Source organism: Anoplopoma fimbria, chromosome 2 (assembly GCF_027596085.1).
Source record: "Anoplopoma fimbria isolate UVic2021 breed Golden Eagle Sablefish chromosome 2, Afim_UVic_2022, whole genome shotgun sequence".
NCBI lineage: Eukaryota > Metazoa > Chordata > Actinopteri > Perciformes > Anoplopomatidae > Anoplopoma > Anoplopoma fimbria.
The window spans coordinates 23,356,659-23,375,029 of NC_072450.1; the positions used below are offsets into that span (position 1 = coordinate 23,356,659).

Consider the following 18,371-nt stretch of genomic DNA (forward strand, 5'->3'; position numbering starts at 1 on the left):
CTGCAGCCCAACCTGTGGCATGGTACTGAACACATGGTGAAGATGTTTGTCTTTTTTTCTTGTGACCTTTTTTTGTATTTCATTACTTTTTTCTTCTTTTTATGACAGTGGAATAAACATCTTCTTTTAATGAGACTGCTTTTGTCTTCTGTGGCCCATTATGTTACATGCTTAATTGACTGCCAACCCCCTAATTAGCTGCTCAACAATGGCAGGTCCCACTGTTTTTGTTGGTGGTGTCTCCCACATTCTTCCCTTATCATCTGCTATTAGTGTAACTCAGACAAAATATAATTTTACTTGGTTTGAGATAAACAGTATAGAAAATGAATTAGCCATGGTGTAACTGATGGGCTGGATTAGAATCTCACTCATATGCCTTTTATTTCTGGTCATCACTTATAACTATCTGAACTACAGTGAACATGAAATTTAAACATATAGATATACAGATGTCAATATGTTGTAACATACATTAAGTATGAATAATGTGTTGATGTTTAAACACTAGCAACATAAAGGGCTACACAGATCTCTTATCTGGGTCTAACTACTACCCAGAGGTGGATTAGCATTTAAACTAGCCACTGTTTTCTGTATGGCCACAACGTCATGTCATGGATTACTGCAACATGCTCTTGGCTGTGACAATAAAGTGCTTTCTTCTACCCCTGCAGCTCATCCAGAGATCTGCAGTCTGTTTCTTGTCCAACTAAATCAAACGCATACTGAGTAACTGCCTATATTCCAGCAACTGGTCATATACTGTACAAGAGCTAGTACTGAATTCAGAACTTGAATGGTTGTGCCCAAGAGTTAATGTAAATTCAGCACATAATCCAAGCCCACTAATCAGCCTGAGCTCTGCACTCTTTATTTTCTCTTCTCTATGGCAAAGTGGTCAAACCTCCAATTTTTTTAATTTTCAACACACTCTCCATTTGTCCAACTGCAGTGAAAACAGAGAGCCTATTCTTTGTAAATTTTGCCCGAAAGATGGCTAAATACTGCTAAATACACCAAAGTACCTCACTGTCTAAATGACAAACTTAAGTGGGGTATTCAGCCATATTTTGGCAAAAGTATAAGGGGAGCACACTGAGAAGACGATTTTGGGTATCACCTTAAAGGCGCACTGTGGAGTTTTCTTGTAAAAATACAAAAGTTATCATTACATTCAATGTTGCTCACCAAAATGCATTGTTTGTATCCTTGAAGTCTTACAAACACATTAAATGCATCTTTGCCAAGCCAATTGTGGAGTATTTTGAATTAATTAATTTAACATCCATGTTAACTAGCTTAAAGTTTTCTGGCACATAGCAGCATATGTATATTGTCATGGTATTGCTGCCTAGAGCCTTCAAGTAAAAATATACACACATTCCACCCATGATTGAATTGAAAAATGGTACAGAAAAAGACAAAACACATAAATTGCCATCTTGGTCATAACAACAAGTTTCTCTGTTGATACGAAATGATGGATTAGGTCAGTACACCTGTGGTGTCAACTTTCAATGGAACAAGATATAAAGACAAGGGAATTTGAGGAATACAATAATTTTTGCAAGACCACTACAATCAGAATAAGAATAACTCAAATATAACTGCCATCATGTCCAGGGCATTTTCTATCTTTGGCTTTGATGGAACACCACGGAAATCTGAAAATACATTTCTCCTGCTCTCCTGCCATTTATTAGAGAGCTCTCGATGAATGAATTGAAAAAAACATAAAAAATACATAGTAGCGCGGAGGTACCGAAAGATGTTTTATTGCCCATTCATTCTGTAGTTTGATAAATACTGAGTCTTAAAAGGTATGTTTTTCTACCAGTGAATCAATCTTCCTGCTGTGAGTGCTACAAAGGCTCTAAGAAGCTAGTTGCCTTACCGTGAACATTCATGGTTTGTGTACATTACTAAGCAATAGTTCCACTGCCATGGATATAACAAAAGCTCTGCTACTTCCTGTTTATTGTAGAAATATTCAGCAGACGTTATAAAACCATATAGAACAAGTTGTGTTCATCAGCCATAACCTGTTCGGTGACAACTTGAGTCAGTATGGTGGTGCTAATGAATACTAAAAGTACCTCTGAAATTGGGGATCAATGGTTGTCTCGTCACAGTCTGCAGAAAACTACTCAGTACATACATTTTCTTCGCTAAATAGTGGGACTGCTTAGTAAAGTTGCAAAGTAAATCAGTTCCAGTTTTTTGTGGCAAAGTAATCCAGCATTTCCCATGACAACAAGCCTGGTGGCAAAAAGGTAAAATGCAGTGAAGAAGCTGCCAATCTCTTCTGCCACAGAGAGACAATTGGGACGCCAGGGAAATATATCACCAGCAGTTTGGCGCTAACAATCATAAAAACATGGCACCGTCACCATCTTGCTTGCCTGCAAGCATATTTTTACAATATTGTGATGAAATAAATGCCAGCATCCTGATTAAATATGGAGACATCATATTTCATCAACATCAACATCATAAATGCCTTATTTTACCTAGTCCGAATAGACACACATGTGTTAGTTATTATACCAGTGTAACAGTGATATTTGGTTAAAAAACACTTGGTTGTTTAAGCATCAAATTTAACTGTTATGTGTTGTTTTATATGAATACATATTGAATATATTGAAAAGATGTGTCCTACAAAGCAATACAGACTGGAATGGAGCAGAACATCTCAATAACGGAGTTATCCATCATCTTTTGTCCATCAATGATTAATGGCTTAAGTGGCTCCATTTTCATGGTAGAGAACATATCTTGCATTTGAGCATTTTGGCCCTCTCTGCCAAGCCCCTTAACAGCTATCCTCTCCCAGTCACATTGTGCTATTTCAACAAGCAACCCCGTCCACTCAGTCCTTCTCCCCATGTGCTTCCTCTGTTCCTGTCAGTTGGTCATGTTCCTAAGCATAAATAGTGCAACCAACCATTTTGGTGAACCGTGTTCCTGTTAACATCACTCATCTTCAAACAGATACAGTTCAACTAGTGCTTGACTACCTGCCCAGACCCCTGCTACATAGAAAGGGATGGAACCACTCTAGAGAAGCCTATGAATTAATCTACTGCAAATTTGCATACAAATTCAATACATAACCAGCAGTAGTAGAGTGTTAACTACTGTTAACATGCCATTTCAGCGTGCAACCAATACTTTCAGTTTTCAGTAATCATATGGATGACAAGATGAGGTTGCCTGAAATACAGGGGTATTTTCAAGACATTTTAAGAAAAAATGACCAGAGCTGTTGTTTTGTCTGGAGAGGACAGTCCTTCTGATATGTCAAGATGATAAACAATGTAGCAAGAAAACCAGCGGTACATACTGAAGGATGAAGAAGGGTACATATAAATTTGCCCACTCATGGAATAAATGCAGAACGACACAGGCAGCAAAGAGGAGCTGCAGGTGCATTCACAGTAACTACAGAAATATATTATGTATCTTTTACGTATAATGCAAAATAAAACTTCTGTTTCAGGAGAAAAAAATAGATAAACAGTCAAACAGAAATAAAGAAAAACACACAAAGAACAATCTCCCTCATGCATGTGTAAACAAAATGAGGTGCAGAGGTACAGTGTGCTGACTCACCTCTGATTCACCTTAAATGTGATTTAATTATGAATGAGTAGGATGATTATTTGTCCCAGTAGATACAACACCTAGTATTATATTCTTTCTGTAATCCCCAGCAGAAAAAACAAACATATACAATAATTGCTTACATTGGTTTCTCTGCTTCATTCAGTTTATCATGTAAGGCATTTATTATTCTACAGTATGGGTTTTTAATGTATTGTGAATATGTTTGTTAACAACTCCACCTCACTAGATACATTACTGAATACATTACAGTGCTGCTTTTCATGACCCAAGGGTCTTCACTTACATTTGAAATAAATGTTTAAAGTTTTCAAGTTTTGGTAAACTGTTCAGTTTAGTGAGTGTTAGAGATAGTCTGATAATACGTTTTATTGTTTAAAAAAACATTAATTACTAGCATTTAAGTCAGAACATTAATTTATGTTGAAATGGTTTTACCTGTTATATTTCTTATATATTTGTTATGTTGGGTAATAAAATATGTATGAGGGATATACCAAAAAACCTACATAGTGGGCCTTTTAATTTAACAATCATCTGCAATGCAGCTTATTTGCACAATGGGCTGGCTGTTTTTTTTTTTTGAAGCTACAGATGTCAATTTCATTACTCTGTCATACATTTTAAAAAAGTAATTCATCAAACCTTTGTTAACACTAAAAGGCAATCTGATTGACCTGCATGAGAAAAAGTAGGGCAGCAACCTTGTAAATGATTTGTAAATGTGGTGTGAATCAATAGGACATTGAAGAACTACACAAAGAAAATGTAGTGACTCCAGAAATTAACAATAGCGGAACTTATAGTGCTTTTGAGAATTCTGTCTCTGGAGAAGACGGATGAATGGATAAGCCAAATTACATAATTTAAACATGACAAAGGGTCTCACTTGAATCCACCCCTGCAGGCTACTGTTGGCATGCTTGTTTATATGCTTTTACTTACTTTTGATCTATTCGTGCCTGCTCTTTCTCCAGGTCTAGACTTTATTACTCCTGTCTTTTTCAAATATCAGTTCCATCAACATTTCTACAAACAAGTGCTTCAGAGTAAGCCAGTTCAGCTACAAGACATCCAGCTCTACCAGTCAAGATATTGCCAGACATGTCAGTCAGTCACAACTAACTGCATTTCTCCCAGTTCCATCCTGTCCTTCTTCCCCTCCTCCACGGAGACCATTCCTGGGATTCAAGCCACAAACAGCACACAACTCAGAATGCTGTTTGTGTAGCCATGTTGTTGGCTGTTAAATATGAGCATTCTGAATTTTAAGTTCAATAAATAACATAGCTTAATGGCTTGATGGCTTTATGGTGTGTTTCTTGTTCTAGATTTATTTAATAACAGTGTCAAAAACTGTAAAATCAGTTCAGCTTTTTAAACGGAAACCCTGCCATTTCCTAACTTTTGACAGATATTTTAAAACTGTTTAAACAGAGAGTCCTCAGCCTCTTGATTTAAATTGTCAGTGACGGTGATAATCGCCCCATCACAGCCCATGACATAACATTGACTGTTTAGATGGTAGGCAGCAGAGACTGTGTTTAGAGTATATAAATGATTAAAAGGCTGTACTTACAATGCCACCACACTGCTCAAAAAGCCCATTTAATTATAGGACATTAGTCAAACTTTCAGTGTGATAAGTATTGAAAAGCAGAGGATAAATAAACAACAATCTTTAACAAATGTGTTATTGACCAACGTTTTATGAACTGCGCACAAAACGTTAGATGGCACTCTGTAAAGTAAAAAAGTAAGCAACTGAAACTGACTTACTTTGACTCATTGACCTTTTCATATACATACAGATAATACAAGCTGAGTCATGTGTTGCCATGAAATAAATTAGTTTTTGTACAATAGCGCACAATTCCAAGATAGAATCTGTAAATATAATGCTTTGAAAAGGGATGTGAAAATGGTCACACACCCCTTTACCAAAATCATTTCAAAATGATGTACATATTGAGACTTTAAAATGCACAGACTGGAAAATATTAAGGTAATTATGATCAGGCTCCCTTAGAGATGTAAAAATGAATTTCTTACTTAACATCATGTAAATGCAGCCCAATTGGCATCCCAGCGTGACCTCTTCACCTGTTTTGCTGGCTCTCCTCACTCATCTTCTGGGACAATTCAGAAATGATTTTAAGATTCTGTTGCCGTTGTTAATGAGCGTGATTTGTTTTAGTTTCTCTTTGTTTTGATCACATTTGACCTGTAGAACTCTCAGGTCACTAGACATGGGGCGTTTGGTTGTTTCATCGTCTAGATAGGAAGTGTAAGGGTTGTTGCTAGTCAAGAAGGACAACCTTTCTCATTATATCTGCTCTGCACACTCCAACGACTCATTCAAATCTCATCTCACAGTCCATTTCTGTGTGTGTGTTCTGAGTGTTTGTATATGCGTGATTGTGCAAGTGATCCTTTTATCTAACTGCCCTGTGTTTCTTGTCTGCCATGCTTTTTTAAATCATTCATATAACACTTTAGTCAATAATGGTTGTTTTAAATGTTTTATAAATAAACATGACTTCCCTGTCTCACCCCACTCTCCTCTCTGTTTATTCTGGGCACTCTCCTGTCATGTATTATTTCAGCTTCTTTGTAGTCTAGGGACTCCCATGCATGCACAAACAATCTGACAGACCTCCACAGCCCTCATCAATTGTAATAATTCCTTCTTTTTTTTTTTTAAATGTAACTGATGTCAGAGTTTTGTCTAAAATGTCCATCAATTTGGTGAATATGTGACTCGGTTGTTTATTTGATTCAGTTTTTTCTTTGAATATCTTTTAGGAACACCACATATCCCTCTGCAACTATAGAGTGACAGCTAGATTACCGTCACTCTAAATAGATATTCAGAATATGACAATTACTTTCCTCCTTACTGTTAATTTGATTTTACTTTTAATAGTGTCTCTTAATAGGGATAGAGGCTTCAATTTCAAGTCAATATGTGTGTGTATGTACTCAGTAAGGCACAAGCGGAAGTACGAGCAAACTAACTCAATTTTAGAGATGTTCCGTGGGTCTGTTACCTGAAAGCACTTAACAGTTAAGGTAATCCTAAACCACTCTTGCAGATCTATATACATTTGCAGGGTGTTTCCAAAAAAACGTTGGAAGTAAAGACTCTTTTTGACCAACTCACAGAAATAACTGTAAGAGGACCAACAATTGCAATGCAACATCTTGTGTTCTAAGTCTTTGAGCTCCTTTTCTTGTGTAAACACAGGGTGTGGAACACAGTGGCACACCGGCCAACTGGTACTTTCCTGGGATTGTCTGAGGTTATTTCCCGGATTGTGCCAGTATGGTATCTTGGTGACTCACCGTGTGCCACAGTGGGAGTAATTTTTTTTCTACATTCATTCTACTTTTTTAAACCAGCTTACATGCGATCTCACACAAAACTTTTTGATTCCAATTATGCTGATTGATTTGTGAGTGATTGCTACAATTTCTCTGCTATTTCTCTGCAGGTCTTTCCTTCACACGGGTGACTAACTTTACAGCAATCTGGAAGCAGCAGGTATCTGTTTGTATGCAGTCTCTGTTTGGAGTGATGATGCACCTCTGTCAAGCCACAAGCACACACGACAGATTTATTTGTTAAATTTTGTGAGACAACCAACAGAATATTGCTAATTTACGACAGAAACATCGATGAATATGTGCCCATCGAATGTGTCAACTTTACTGTTCTTTGCTTGGATGAGGATTTTTGCCTTTACTTCCAATATTATACTAATTCAATCCAGCCGTGATTCTACTTTTTCTTCTCATAATTTTTGTTAAATACCGAAATGTTGTTTCAACAGTCTGGCTTAATCTAATAATTCAGATCATGTCTATGTTTGAGGGAATTCCTATTAATGGCTCTCAACATGGCGACTGCTGAGACTGCGGCTAGAAGCTAACAGTGCTAAAAGCGAGAATAGTGCAAATAATGGCAACAGTGCTGACAGAACTAATAGTGTTAACTCCAGAAATTGACAGTTGAATATGTTATGTTGCTGTTGAATCTAGTGCTTTTGGGAAGTACTTGATTGTGTCTCTGAAAAGATTAATGAAGGGATTAGATTTATGACAAAAGGGTCTCAACTGACTCAACACAGTTCTTTTCTTAAATTCCTTGATCGTTGGCATGCCATGTTATCTGCTGTTATTCACATTTGCTCTGTCAGCTAAAACCCTTCCTTGCCCACTCTTTGTCCTGGACTCCACTTTTGTTACACCTGTCTCTTTTAAAAGACTATTTGAAGTTATATCCCCTGATTAGTAATTTTTGTAAGATTAGCCCCTTTTTAAGCAACAATCTCTCGATCCAACTTGTCACATACTGATGCTTTATCAGACCCCTTTGCATTTCTTTCTACGCACAGGGTAGCTCAGCGCATGGTCGCAGTAAACATTTGGTTAATGTTGTGAATTCGGACAAAAACACTTGGTTAGATGCTGGGAGAGCGTTCTCTGAAAAGGACGCCATTTCTCCAAAATACTGCTATATTAATGCTCTGAATTGTAAATGTTGCACCTTTAAGTTCAATAGCAGCAGCTGAAACTATCAAGGTGGAATAAACCAATTTTTTTATTTGGCAGATTCATCATGATTCTGTTGCAAAATCCTGGTATATACACTCTCTGTTTCATTTATTCTTTGTCATTTTAATTAATCTAACATGGTTCATGGGGAATTTATTACAGTAAGTTGCCTAAAAACAACCCATTCTTCTCTTCAGCACCATGGACAGCGAATGATAAGAAGCTCCTAACAGTCTTGCACGTGCACCTTTTTTGTAAGCGCTGTTTTGGGAGTTGTGCGTGACATTTTATGAGCTTTTTTGTAAAAATGCTCTGACAAAAAACACTCTTAACCTTTGAAGTTAATCATTATTGGAAAACAGGACCCATGAATTATTTTCCCTCTCTCAACACAGCTCACATACTACTCGCTCATATATTACTATCAACGTTGTTTCTCTCTTCACAAAGAAATATCATAATGTTGACTGAAACTGCTGTGTCCCTCATTACCATCCATCTGTTATTGTTATTTTCTCCACTCTCATGTTTAATTTAATTTTTTCCTATTTTGTTTACAAACTTAATTTATTTTGTGTGGCACAGCTTCAATGATATCTTATCTCATATAGATCTCTATATACAAAAACAAACTGTTAGATTTCAGACTTTCACAACTCCCACACTGTGTTTCTTTAGTTCAGATGAAAGTTACAACCTACGCAAAGGTCTAACCACTTTCCTGTATTACATAAAGGATAATCAGTAAGGTCACCTTTTTCAACTTAAAACAATTATGGAGGCCAAAAGCATAAGGTTATTTGGTAAGTGTACTCCCAATCATTAAATCAGTTTAAAATGTGACAAATGCAGTCTGTTATGAAAACCCCAGGTGACTGTTTGGCTGTCAGTGTTTTACTTTGTAATCTAATCAGTTATGGTGTGCAATTGCTGTCCAGAAAACTATGATTTAGCATGAATTTGCAAAAAGGTCAATGCAGTTGTTATAATCATCATCACTTAATTTATATCACCAAACAACATAGTTCTATTTTGTATAAAATAAATCCTGTTTAGATGTCTCTAAATGTCTCTGTAGGTATAATATCAATTCAAACACCATTTGCCTTAATAATCAGGAGGACTACATACTGATCATCCCCCTCTGAAGTCAACTTTATCTGGCTCCCTCTTTTTTTTATTTTCTGCACAAAAAAGTGAGGATCGCAGACGTATAATAATTTAATAAATAATTTAAATTTAAGAAGGTTTTAATATGTCAGAAAAAAAGGCAATACTGATATTATTGTCAAACCTAGAACACGACCACCCTCTGTCAAGGTCCCCATCTGAAATGCTGTTGTTTTCAATAGTGTTAGAAAAATACTTTAAACGTCAACTTGGAACATAACAGTGTCAAATATCTTCCAGATACAGTTTGCCTCTGTCAACAGACTCAGAGTCATATCGTGCAGTCAGGGGGGCTTTTTAAGTCTGACAGACTTACTCAGAACTAGTTAACCGGGGACCACTGAGTTCACATATTTGAGAGCACCACCAGCAGGTAACACATCCCTCATACACAAGACATAAAATCATTATAATGCCAAGCAGCAGGTCAATGATCAAAGACCACTGTTGTCACTGTTAATAGTTTTCCTGACAGGCAAACAACATCAACAAAACAGAATGCCATTGCTTAAGAAAACAGAAATGATGCCTTATGTTGGAAACAGTTACAGTAATGTGAACCAGTCCTGTTACCTGCATGAGTGCTTGTGTAAAATGAAGTATTTTTTTTTACAGTTGAGATGTTCCACACTTGATTTTGCTGTACACATGCAGCTTCAAAGAACCAACACTGACTTTCTTTACCCTTCTATGTCTATCTGTAGACCATATATACTTGCATATATATATATATATATCCCATTAAGACTACTGGCGGATAAGTGCTGATGGTATAGTTACGGCTTTCATTTATTGTAACGTAATGAATTACTGGTGGTTTCAATCGGCTATCTGTTTACTTGAAATTGCAATAAAATGTGAACTGAAAATGATGCTCTACAATTCATTTGTATTGGCTGATTTAAATGGAAACACCATGTAACAACGCCTGGACAGCCCGTTCTCACTCCCGAGACAAATAGCGAAGATTTATCATGCCCCATGCCGTCTGATACCGAAGCACAAGGCACCGTTTAGCGTCTGTATGAGACGTAAGGTGACTTCAAGAAACTAAAAGCTCATCTGAACAAATAGCACTCAAGAACATCCACCATGCTCCCAAATCTTTTTTACTGGGATTCAAGAATGCTCCACTTCTTCCTTAATTAGAAAAATAAGAAAAAACCTTACAAGAGGCAGGATTCCAGGCATCGTTACGTTTCCTTTTTAACATATCAACTATTCAAATATTTTGTCTGAAACATTCAGAAATACATACAAAAGAACATGCAGAAGGCAGTCTACACATTGTCAGTGAGCTGTACTACAACTGCACGTGGTCGGGCCATGTGCAGCTCCATTCATTTGTGAAGACAGTGAGTCAGTAGGCCTTCACTGAGTACATCTGCCAACTGTGAGTACATCTGCTTACTTAGAGTCTGTATGAAATCATACACACGCACAGTTTACTCACAGCACTTGTATGTATGTGGTGCTGGCTGCTCCACCCTCAGCAGGCAAGCTGGCATCGACCTTGGGGCAATGCGCTTGATCTCCGCGCACGCTTCACCTCTTAATGATAAAATGAGAAAACTGGGTCGGAGATGTACATTCCCACCAGAAATAGTGGGAAGTTAACATCTTCAGCTGAGCACCAAGACTTCCAACTGGGAAATCATCTCTAAATAAATCAAATGAGTTTCACAAATAGGTGAGGAGCCTATGGGAGGCCCAGGTTTGCTCCTGGGAGGAATGAACAAGTCTGGATGATTAACTGAGAAATGAATGACCTGCTCGTGTATCCACTAGAAACCTACTTGGGCAATCAAATGACTCCAAATTAAATGATATTTGTTACGTTGAGTTCTTTATAGAGACCGATGTTGTTTTTCATGACTATTTATCATCTCAGTTTAAGGAGTTTTAGTCATTCCCCGAAGAAAAATCCGAAACACAATTAATTTGCTTCACAACGCACTTCAAGACAAATCATGTTCAGTATTTGCTGTCTTCCATACAATAAGCAGAAAATTGAGTCAAAGTCATATTGTATTTCAAAGGAAAGATACTATCACGAAGCACACAATGTCCACTAACTGAACATTTTGCAGCTTTTGAAAATGCCCACAATGGCGCTTTAAACTCCCACATGTTGCAAAAGAGAAAATAAAAAGAGACAGGGAGATAGAAACACAAAGAAACTGACCATGCATTCATATTAAAAAGCAATGGTAGTCTGCCATTAGATATCATTACAACTCACCAGAGTTGGGATCGGAGTTGCCGTCAGCTTCAGTCCTCTTATCGGGGGAGGCCTGCTCGTAGAAGTCATCCTGCGCCTGCACCAGAGGGAGAGGTTGTGTGAGGAGGGAGCCACTGCCTACAGGCTCGTGGTCCCCCAGACCGCTGTCACTGCAGCTCTCCTGAGAGCCATCCGGCAGGTGAAACGTGACGCGCCGCTGCGACTAGAACCAAGAGCACAAAACAGAGCCTCTGATGTTAGTGCTCTGCTCTGCCCCCTCAAGTTTTATTCTTCTAACACTATGATTTGACACTGAGCTGAGCAAGCTCATGCTTGACACACTGATCGGTACAGCAGTGTGAAACAAGCGGCCTTAAGAGATTGTCTGAACGATGTAAAATGTATTAAACATTTACAAGTCAGGAAGGCGTTGACGGATAGAAGGGTTAATTTCCCGTTTCAGAAGACGGAGAATGATTGCAGAATAAAATGTCTATTTTGACTTGGGCCGCGTTATTGATGGGAAGGGGAGGCAACACATGGTAAATACAGTCACGTTTCACTGCACAATGACAACCAATAACAGCATGCAAATTAAACATCATGCACTGCTACAAAAATTGAGCAAGGTGAAAGGTGCAAATTGGTAAGCCTTTTATAAATGCATGGGTAATGCATAGTGTAATTAATGTCAGGGATAATTAATCAAGGCTGGGAAATTTCTAGATATTGGTGGCAGCATATTATCATGTTCGGGAGGACTGCTTCAGAGGCATTTACAGCCCGAGTGTTTAGTTTGTGTTGTCAGTTTGTCTGCGTGTTGGCAAAGTCAAAGTGGCCTGCAGAGTTAACAGAAGTCGCCCCCAGGGTGTCCTTCTTCCCACATTCTGCACTCTCACTGACGAGAGGCATTTCTTAACCCAAACCTGTTCCTGATACAAGTCGCATAGCTCTCCTGTTGGAGATATGCATGCTAACGCACACGCGCACGGACACACATACACGCACACACCGTCCTTAAAGCCATCCTGATTGAATTTCCAATTGTTAATTTCCGAGTGTCTTTTCCCCTTGCTCTAATGACATTTTCCTCAGGCTTTTCATAAGTCCAGACACAAGCCTGCAGCTAACCTTTCGTGAGCACAGAGAGGTCCCTGCCACATCCTTGGTGATGACAGACAGAGACGGGTTTTACAGTAATTATTGGCAAAAGCAAAGGTCACCCAATCTGCAGTCTAATGCAAATAACCTCATTATATATTTTAGAACTGCTCCAAAAAAATTGCAACATTCAATTAACCAAAAAGAGGGAATAAAGAAAGAAAAAAGGAGGGTTGGTGAGGGGGGTGGGGGTTGTGAACTTGCAGGCAGACCTAGGAGGCTTTTGGTGGGGGAAAAAAAATGGATTCAGATGTAAATGCATGGTCTTCAATTTTCATGAGTGATGGATGATGTAGACAGACAGATAGATAGATAGATAGATAGATAGATAGATAGATAGACAGACAGACAGACAGACAGACAGACAGACAGACAGATAGATAGATAGATAGATAGATAGATAGATAGATAGATAGATAGATAGATAGATAGATAGATAGATAGATAGATAGATAGATAGATAGATAGATAGATAGATAGATAGATAGATAGATAGATAGATATAGCTCTTAATCTGCAACTCAAACTCTACAAAACCTGTCTGCTATAACAACTCTGGTGGAAGTTGTCAAGCCTTACATGCCCAGCGGTGTTGCACTGACACTGATAATACTCATATGACAAAAGGGACAATGGATTGAAATGACAAGAAAGAATGTTTGATGAAAGTGGGGCTATGACAGCTATGTGTATTGCTTGGGTGTCATTTATGACAAGCCACTGTGGATTTAATTATGTACTTAGCTATTTTGATGCCCTTTTAAACAGAAATCTGTTGCAATCAACATTTAAATAAAATGTATAGATAAACATCTATACATCTATCAATCTTATTTCTCAGTTAAATATGCCATATATTAAAAGGGCTATCAGAAATAACACCAACCAAAATCCAGTATATATCCCCAAAAATGTAAATCCATATTCAAACAATGCTGCACATTTGCAGTCTCCAAGGACAACTAAAAGTACAGAATCAAGTACAATTAAATGTAAAGGTCTTGTAAAACAGTAGGAATCTGGATAAATGTCACCGGTAGTAATTATAAAGAGGCAGATGATCAGATGTGGCATTTCGAAATGAAAATGATATAATGGGGAGAAATCTAGCTCTAACGGGGCTCCCTATTTTGTTTGTTTTTGTGACAGCTAGAGTATACTGATTAGGACATATAGTTATCATTTTCACAAAAGGTGAGGCATGCTATGGGTGCATAGTTTAAAAAAAAATATGTTATCATGAAAATGAATCCATGGAAGCAGGAGGGTGAGGCAAGCCTTAAAGATTTGACATGTTTGGTGTATCTGCAGTTAATTAACAGTTGCTTCATATGTTTTTCTTCCTGCTGATGCCAAAGAAGTTGGCCTTAGGCAAGGTAGCCATATATTTGTTGGCTGCCCTGGAAGTGTCAAGTTATAGCTATACTGATACTGGCAGCTTTTTTACCACATCTTTCCAGAGTTAAGAAGCCAACTTTATATTTTTACATGAAAATACTATTCATAGTGTGTATCCCAATAGCAAACCTGGATTTATGTATTGAATAAATAAAGAAATATGCTAAAACTCTAGTTGATCAAAGGGTATTTGAAACATGGTGTTTATCCATTAAACTGAGTTAGGTGTAGGATTGAAAATGTACAATTTACGGGAGCTTTTCTTAAAAATGTTTAAAAAGGTTCATGATCAGTACATCAGTATGAAGACATTCATGAGAACCCTCTGATTAATACATGGAGTTAGTGAACACAAAGGGAAATGCAGTAGACAGTGTGACGGTGGGAAAAATGAATGCTGTTGATTGAAGCCCAGGGAAAAAAACAGCTAATTCTCAATTAATCACAATGACAAATCTGATATTACAAAAAGGTCTTCTCATATACATGACATGTGCAGGCAATAATTGAAACGGTAATAACTTTGAATGTAATTTCCTTTGATTTTGACTTTTAGCGGAGGGGAAAAAAAGGCTTGTTATTGATTGGGTTAATGGTTTCGGTGTGCGCTGTCAAACACTGCTGGACTGGTGGGACTTTTAAATGAAATCTTGTTCAGCGTCCTGTCAGAGTTCATTCTGGGGTTTGTTTGAGAGAAGCAGAAAAGGTTTAACGGAAGAATATACTGTATGCATACTGTACAAGCCAAAATGATAAAATTATTAAGATTTCTTGGATAAATATTTCACAATAACCTGGATTGTTCCTAGCAAAATTATTTATAATTAATCATTTATAAAAAAAGGTCCAGTTTTAAATAGGCTGTCTTCATCACTGTGTTGTCTGTATATGTTTGCACATGAGCTTATTTGGGGGTTTAAGCATTTTTGAAGATGTTTGTATTTCTCTGTTGCTGACAGTCACTAGTAACATTAGCATAACACCGGCTTAAACTATCCCTGCTGCCAGTTTACAAGATATTATGGCTTATCACGCCTGCTAACCCTTATTATCCGCTTGTTTTTATAATTTGCCTGACCAAACACACTTAAACAAACACTAAGCAAAATTGCTTTGCTGCTGGAGGGTTTAAATTCCAGCAAGCCTGCAAATTATGAAGAATGGCATTCGCCCTTGAGTCTTCATTGAAAGGATTCAATGTGAAGCAAACTGAAAGTAAAATCTGACAGGAGAGAATGGCAATTTGGTTCCAGAAGGGGCAATACACACTATGGGTATAATTATCCTTATTATCGCTATTATTTGGTGTGAAAGTAAAGCAGTATAATATATTAATCCAACGCCAAATAGTTATTTTGATCCAAATCCATTTTTAAGGACAAATACCTGATTCAAACAAAGATTATTTATGTTTTTGATCAAAGTTTGCAAACAGAGAACAATCGGTAACAAGATGGCAAAAATAATAGATACATAAAGCAGTCAGCCACCCATTGTATATACCAACCATGATATCACTGATTATTTCGACATGTTTCAGTGCTACTGTAGCTCCTCATGTCAACACCTCCGTTGAAAATCACAATCAGAGGGTGAAATATACTAAATCACTGCGCAGTAAAGACTCAATCCCACAGAACACAAAACTGATACAACTTTGGTTTTATGCGACAGAAAACAAATAGGAAAAGGGCTCATGAGCACTTTCTTACTCTCTCTCTGCTTCTCATTCTCCTCCTGAGTGTGGCCATATGGAGCACAGTGTGCATGTCGAAAACAACTTCTGTGGTGTATTGTTTCCCACATGAAGTCAATATAACACTACATTTCTATCAGGCAGACATTTAATGAGCAGAAGCACGCACTGAGCAGACATGAAAGCACACACACATAGGCACACACACAAAATAATGCAACCCCGTCACCCCCACAAATAATCTTATCTAACAACAGTCTGACACCTGCGGTGAGAGAACACTTCCCACGAGTCCGTTCTCACAATCAGACCACTGAGGGAGATCAGTCAAGCAGGAAAACAAAACTCACAAAAATATCTCTTTCCTTTTTCTCTCTCTGCCCTCCTCTCTCTCACCCATTCTCTTCCCCTTGGAGACCAAAGGTGCTGTGCCATCTGCTGGCCACCTTGGAAAATACATTTTCCCTTTTATTTTTTTAAATCAATAAAAGGCCACAAACGTGATTGTCTTCTTTGTTCCTCATGGTCATGCTGATTGATTTTTTTTTTCTTTCACTGTCGTCCCCTCTCTATCTTACACCTTTGCACTACTATTACTGTACTATAACACTTGCTGAAACAACAAAATGACAAAGCAGAGTCTTATTTGATGCTTTTAACCCTTAAATAAAATAATCTATATACTTTTCTTGATCTTTCATCATGTTTTGAGAGTAAATTTCTGTGTCACACTCTATTTCCCGTAGTGTTCCTCCACAACCCTGACAAGCTGTAACATTCCATAAAACATCAAATCAAGTGAAACATTAGCAGATGATAGACACTGCCTCCTGTCAACATAACATCCGGATTTCCTTTGGGATAAAGTGCATCACGATCTCAGTCAGGCAGGGCTCTATTTTCATGACATAAACACAGTCAAAAACAAGCTTTTCAGACTGCTTAAAAAAGATGAAAGACGCTGAGATAAAAAGAGTTCCCAAACTTGTTTCCGTAAGCAACACTCAAATAAAAAGTGACAAATAAATCACAATCTCCCCCGTCTTTGATTCCGCCTCTAATATTGACGTAGTCTGCTCCTGCTGCCTCTCCAGAGTCTAAGTCTGCTGCCTTCTGCTTTTCATCATTAAATCATAGCGAGGCAGTTCAGAGAAACATCTGCATTCTGCCACATTCACAATGAAGCTCGATCAGTCACTCCCTTGCTCTTTGGTTCACCAGAAATATACACACACGCAAACACATAGACAAACACAAACATACATAAATCTAAGTCACATCTGACCCATTTCCCAAATTGCAAGCTTGAAAGAGTGGACATGTGCTGTGGTGTGTGTGTGTGTGTGTGTGTGTGTGTGTGTGTTTAATGTCTAACGGCAGTGTGCTTTGCGTTTGTCATTTCCATAACACTTGCTTAGCATGTGATTATCAACACAGTCCATCATTTTGACTCTTTCTGGGCTAAATTATCTCGTGCATATTTATGGATGCAGCATACAGCATGCATGTTTATTTATTTATCCCTCAACCATTTATTGTCTAACCCACATAGAATTTATTCTCATGAAAAAGCATGTATGTAGTCGCGCAGTGTGCTCGTCACCAGACTCACTACTCTCACCTGTCATCTTTCACTGATGACAGGAGTGACAACTGCTGCGACAAGTTCCCTCTTGCTAATGTCCTCTTGGTCCGATTTGTTTTCTTTTTATCCGTCAACACCCCTCTAATTACCTCCATCTCATCCTACTTTCACTCTGGAGCATGAGCACCTGTCCCTGCATTTTTTTGGTTACTTTAATGGATATTTGGGTTTTTGCCTATTTTGCACTAGTCATACATCAAAATGACAGAGGACAGCACTGTAACACACTGAATAACAAATTGTAATGTGAACATTTTGTGTTAGATATCATTGATCAGTTTGTTGAAACTTTAAGAATCAAAATGTCTATTGTTAAATCTACATTATTTTTAGGCCACATGGGGGCAGCAGAACAATGCTGCATATTTCCTGTCCTTTTAAAATTGATACGAACGTGACAGCAGACTTGCAGCAATGTTAGGAATTATGACCGACCAGAAAATATTAAGTCACATCTACCCTCTCCTTTTTGCTCTGTTTTGGCCTCCACCAAGTCATGAGCGAAAAATCTGTCTCTTTAGCCTTTAAATGCTCCACTTAGTCGCTGGCTTCTGGCATTTAGTGTTGGACAGGTAGCGTACAGGGAGTTTTTCTTCACCAAAAATAGCTGTTTGCCTCGGCTAAAAGGTAAAGATGATTAAAGCAGTGAGACTGAATCAAAACAGTAAAGTTGCAAGTGTAAATCCAATGCAATATGCGGCTAGATAATAACATTTTATCCAACATGCTAAACGTTTGATTATATATATCATATAATCGCCATCAATAGTATCAAAAATCGGGTTGATGAAAATCTCACGGACTATAACTTCTTAGCACAACAAGATTGTTAAACATTGTGTACTAGACACACGATTTCTGAAATCCAAGATACGTGTTAAGAGATAGCCTCT

At 37.8% G+C, this 18,371-nt stretch overlaps 1 protein-coding gene across 1 annotated transcript in view; it reads right to left on the reverse strand.

Annotated features, from left to right (window-relative positions):
• LOC129106361 (protocadherin-9) overlaps positions 1 to 18,371 on the reverse strand; it is a 183,695-nt gene that overhangs the window by 43,286 nt on the left and 122,038 nt on the right. The window contains 1 exon segment of the mRNA XM_054617753.1: positions 11,600 to 11,801. Within this exon segment, the coding sequence (XP_054473728.1) occupies positions 11,600 to 11,801 (202 nt within the window).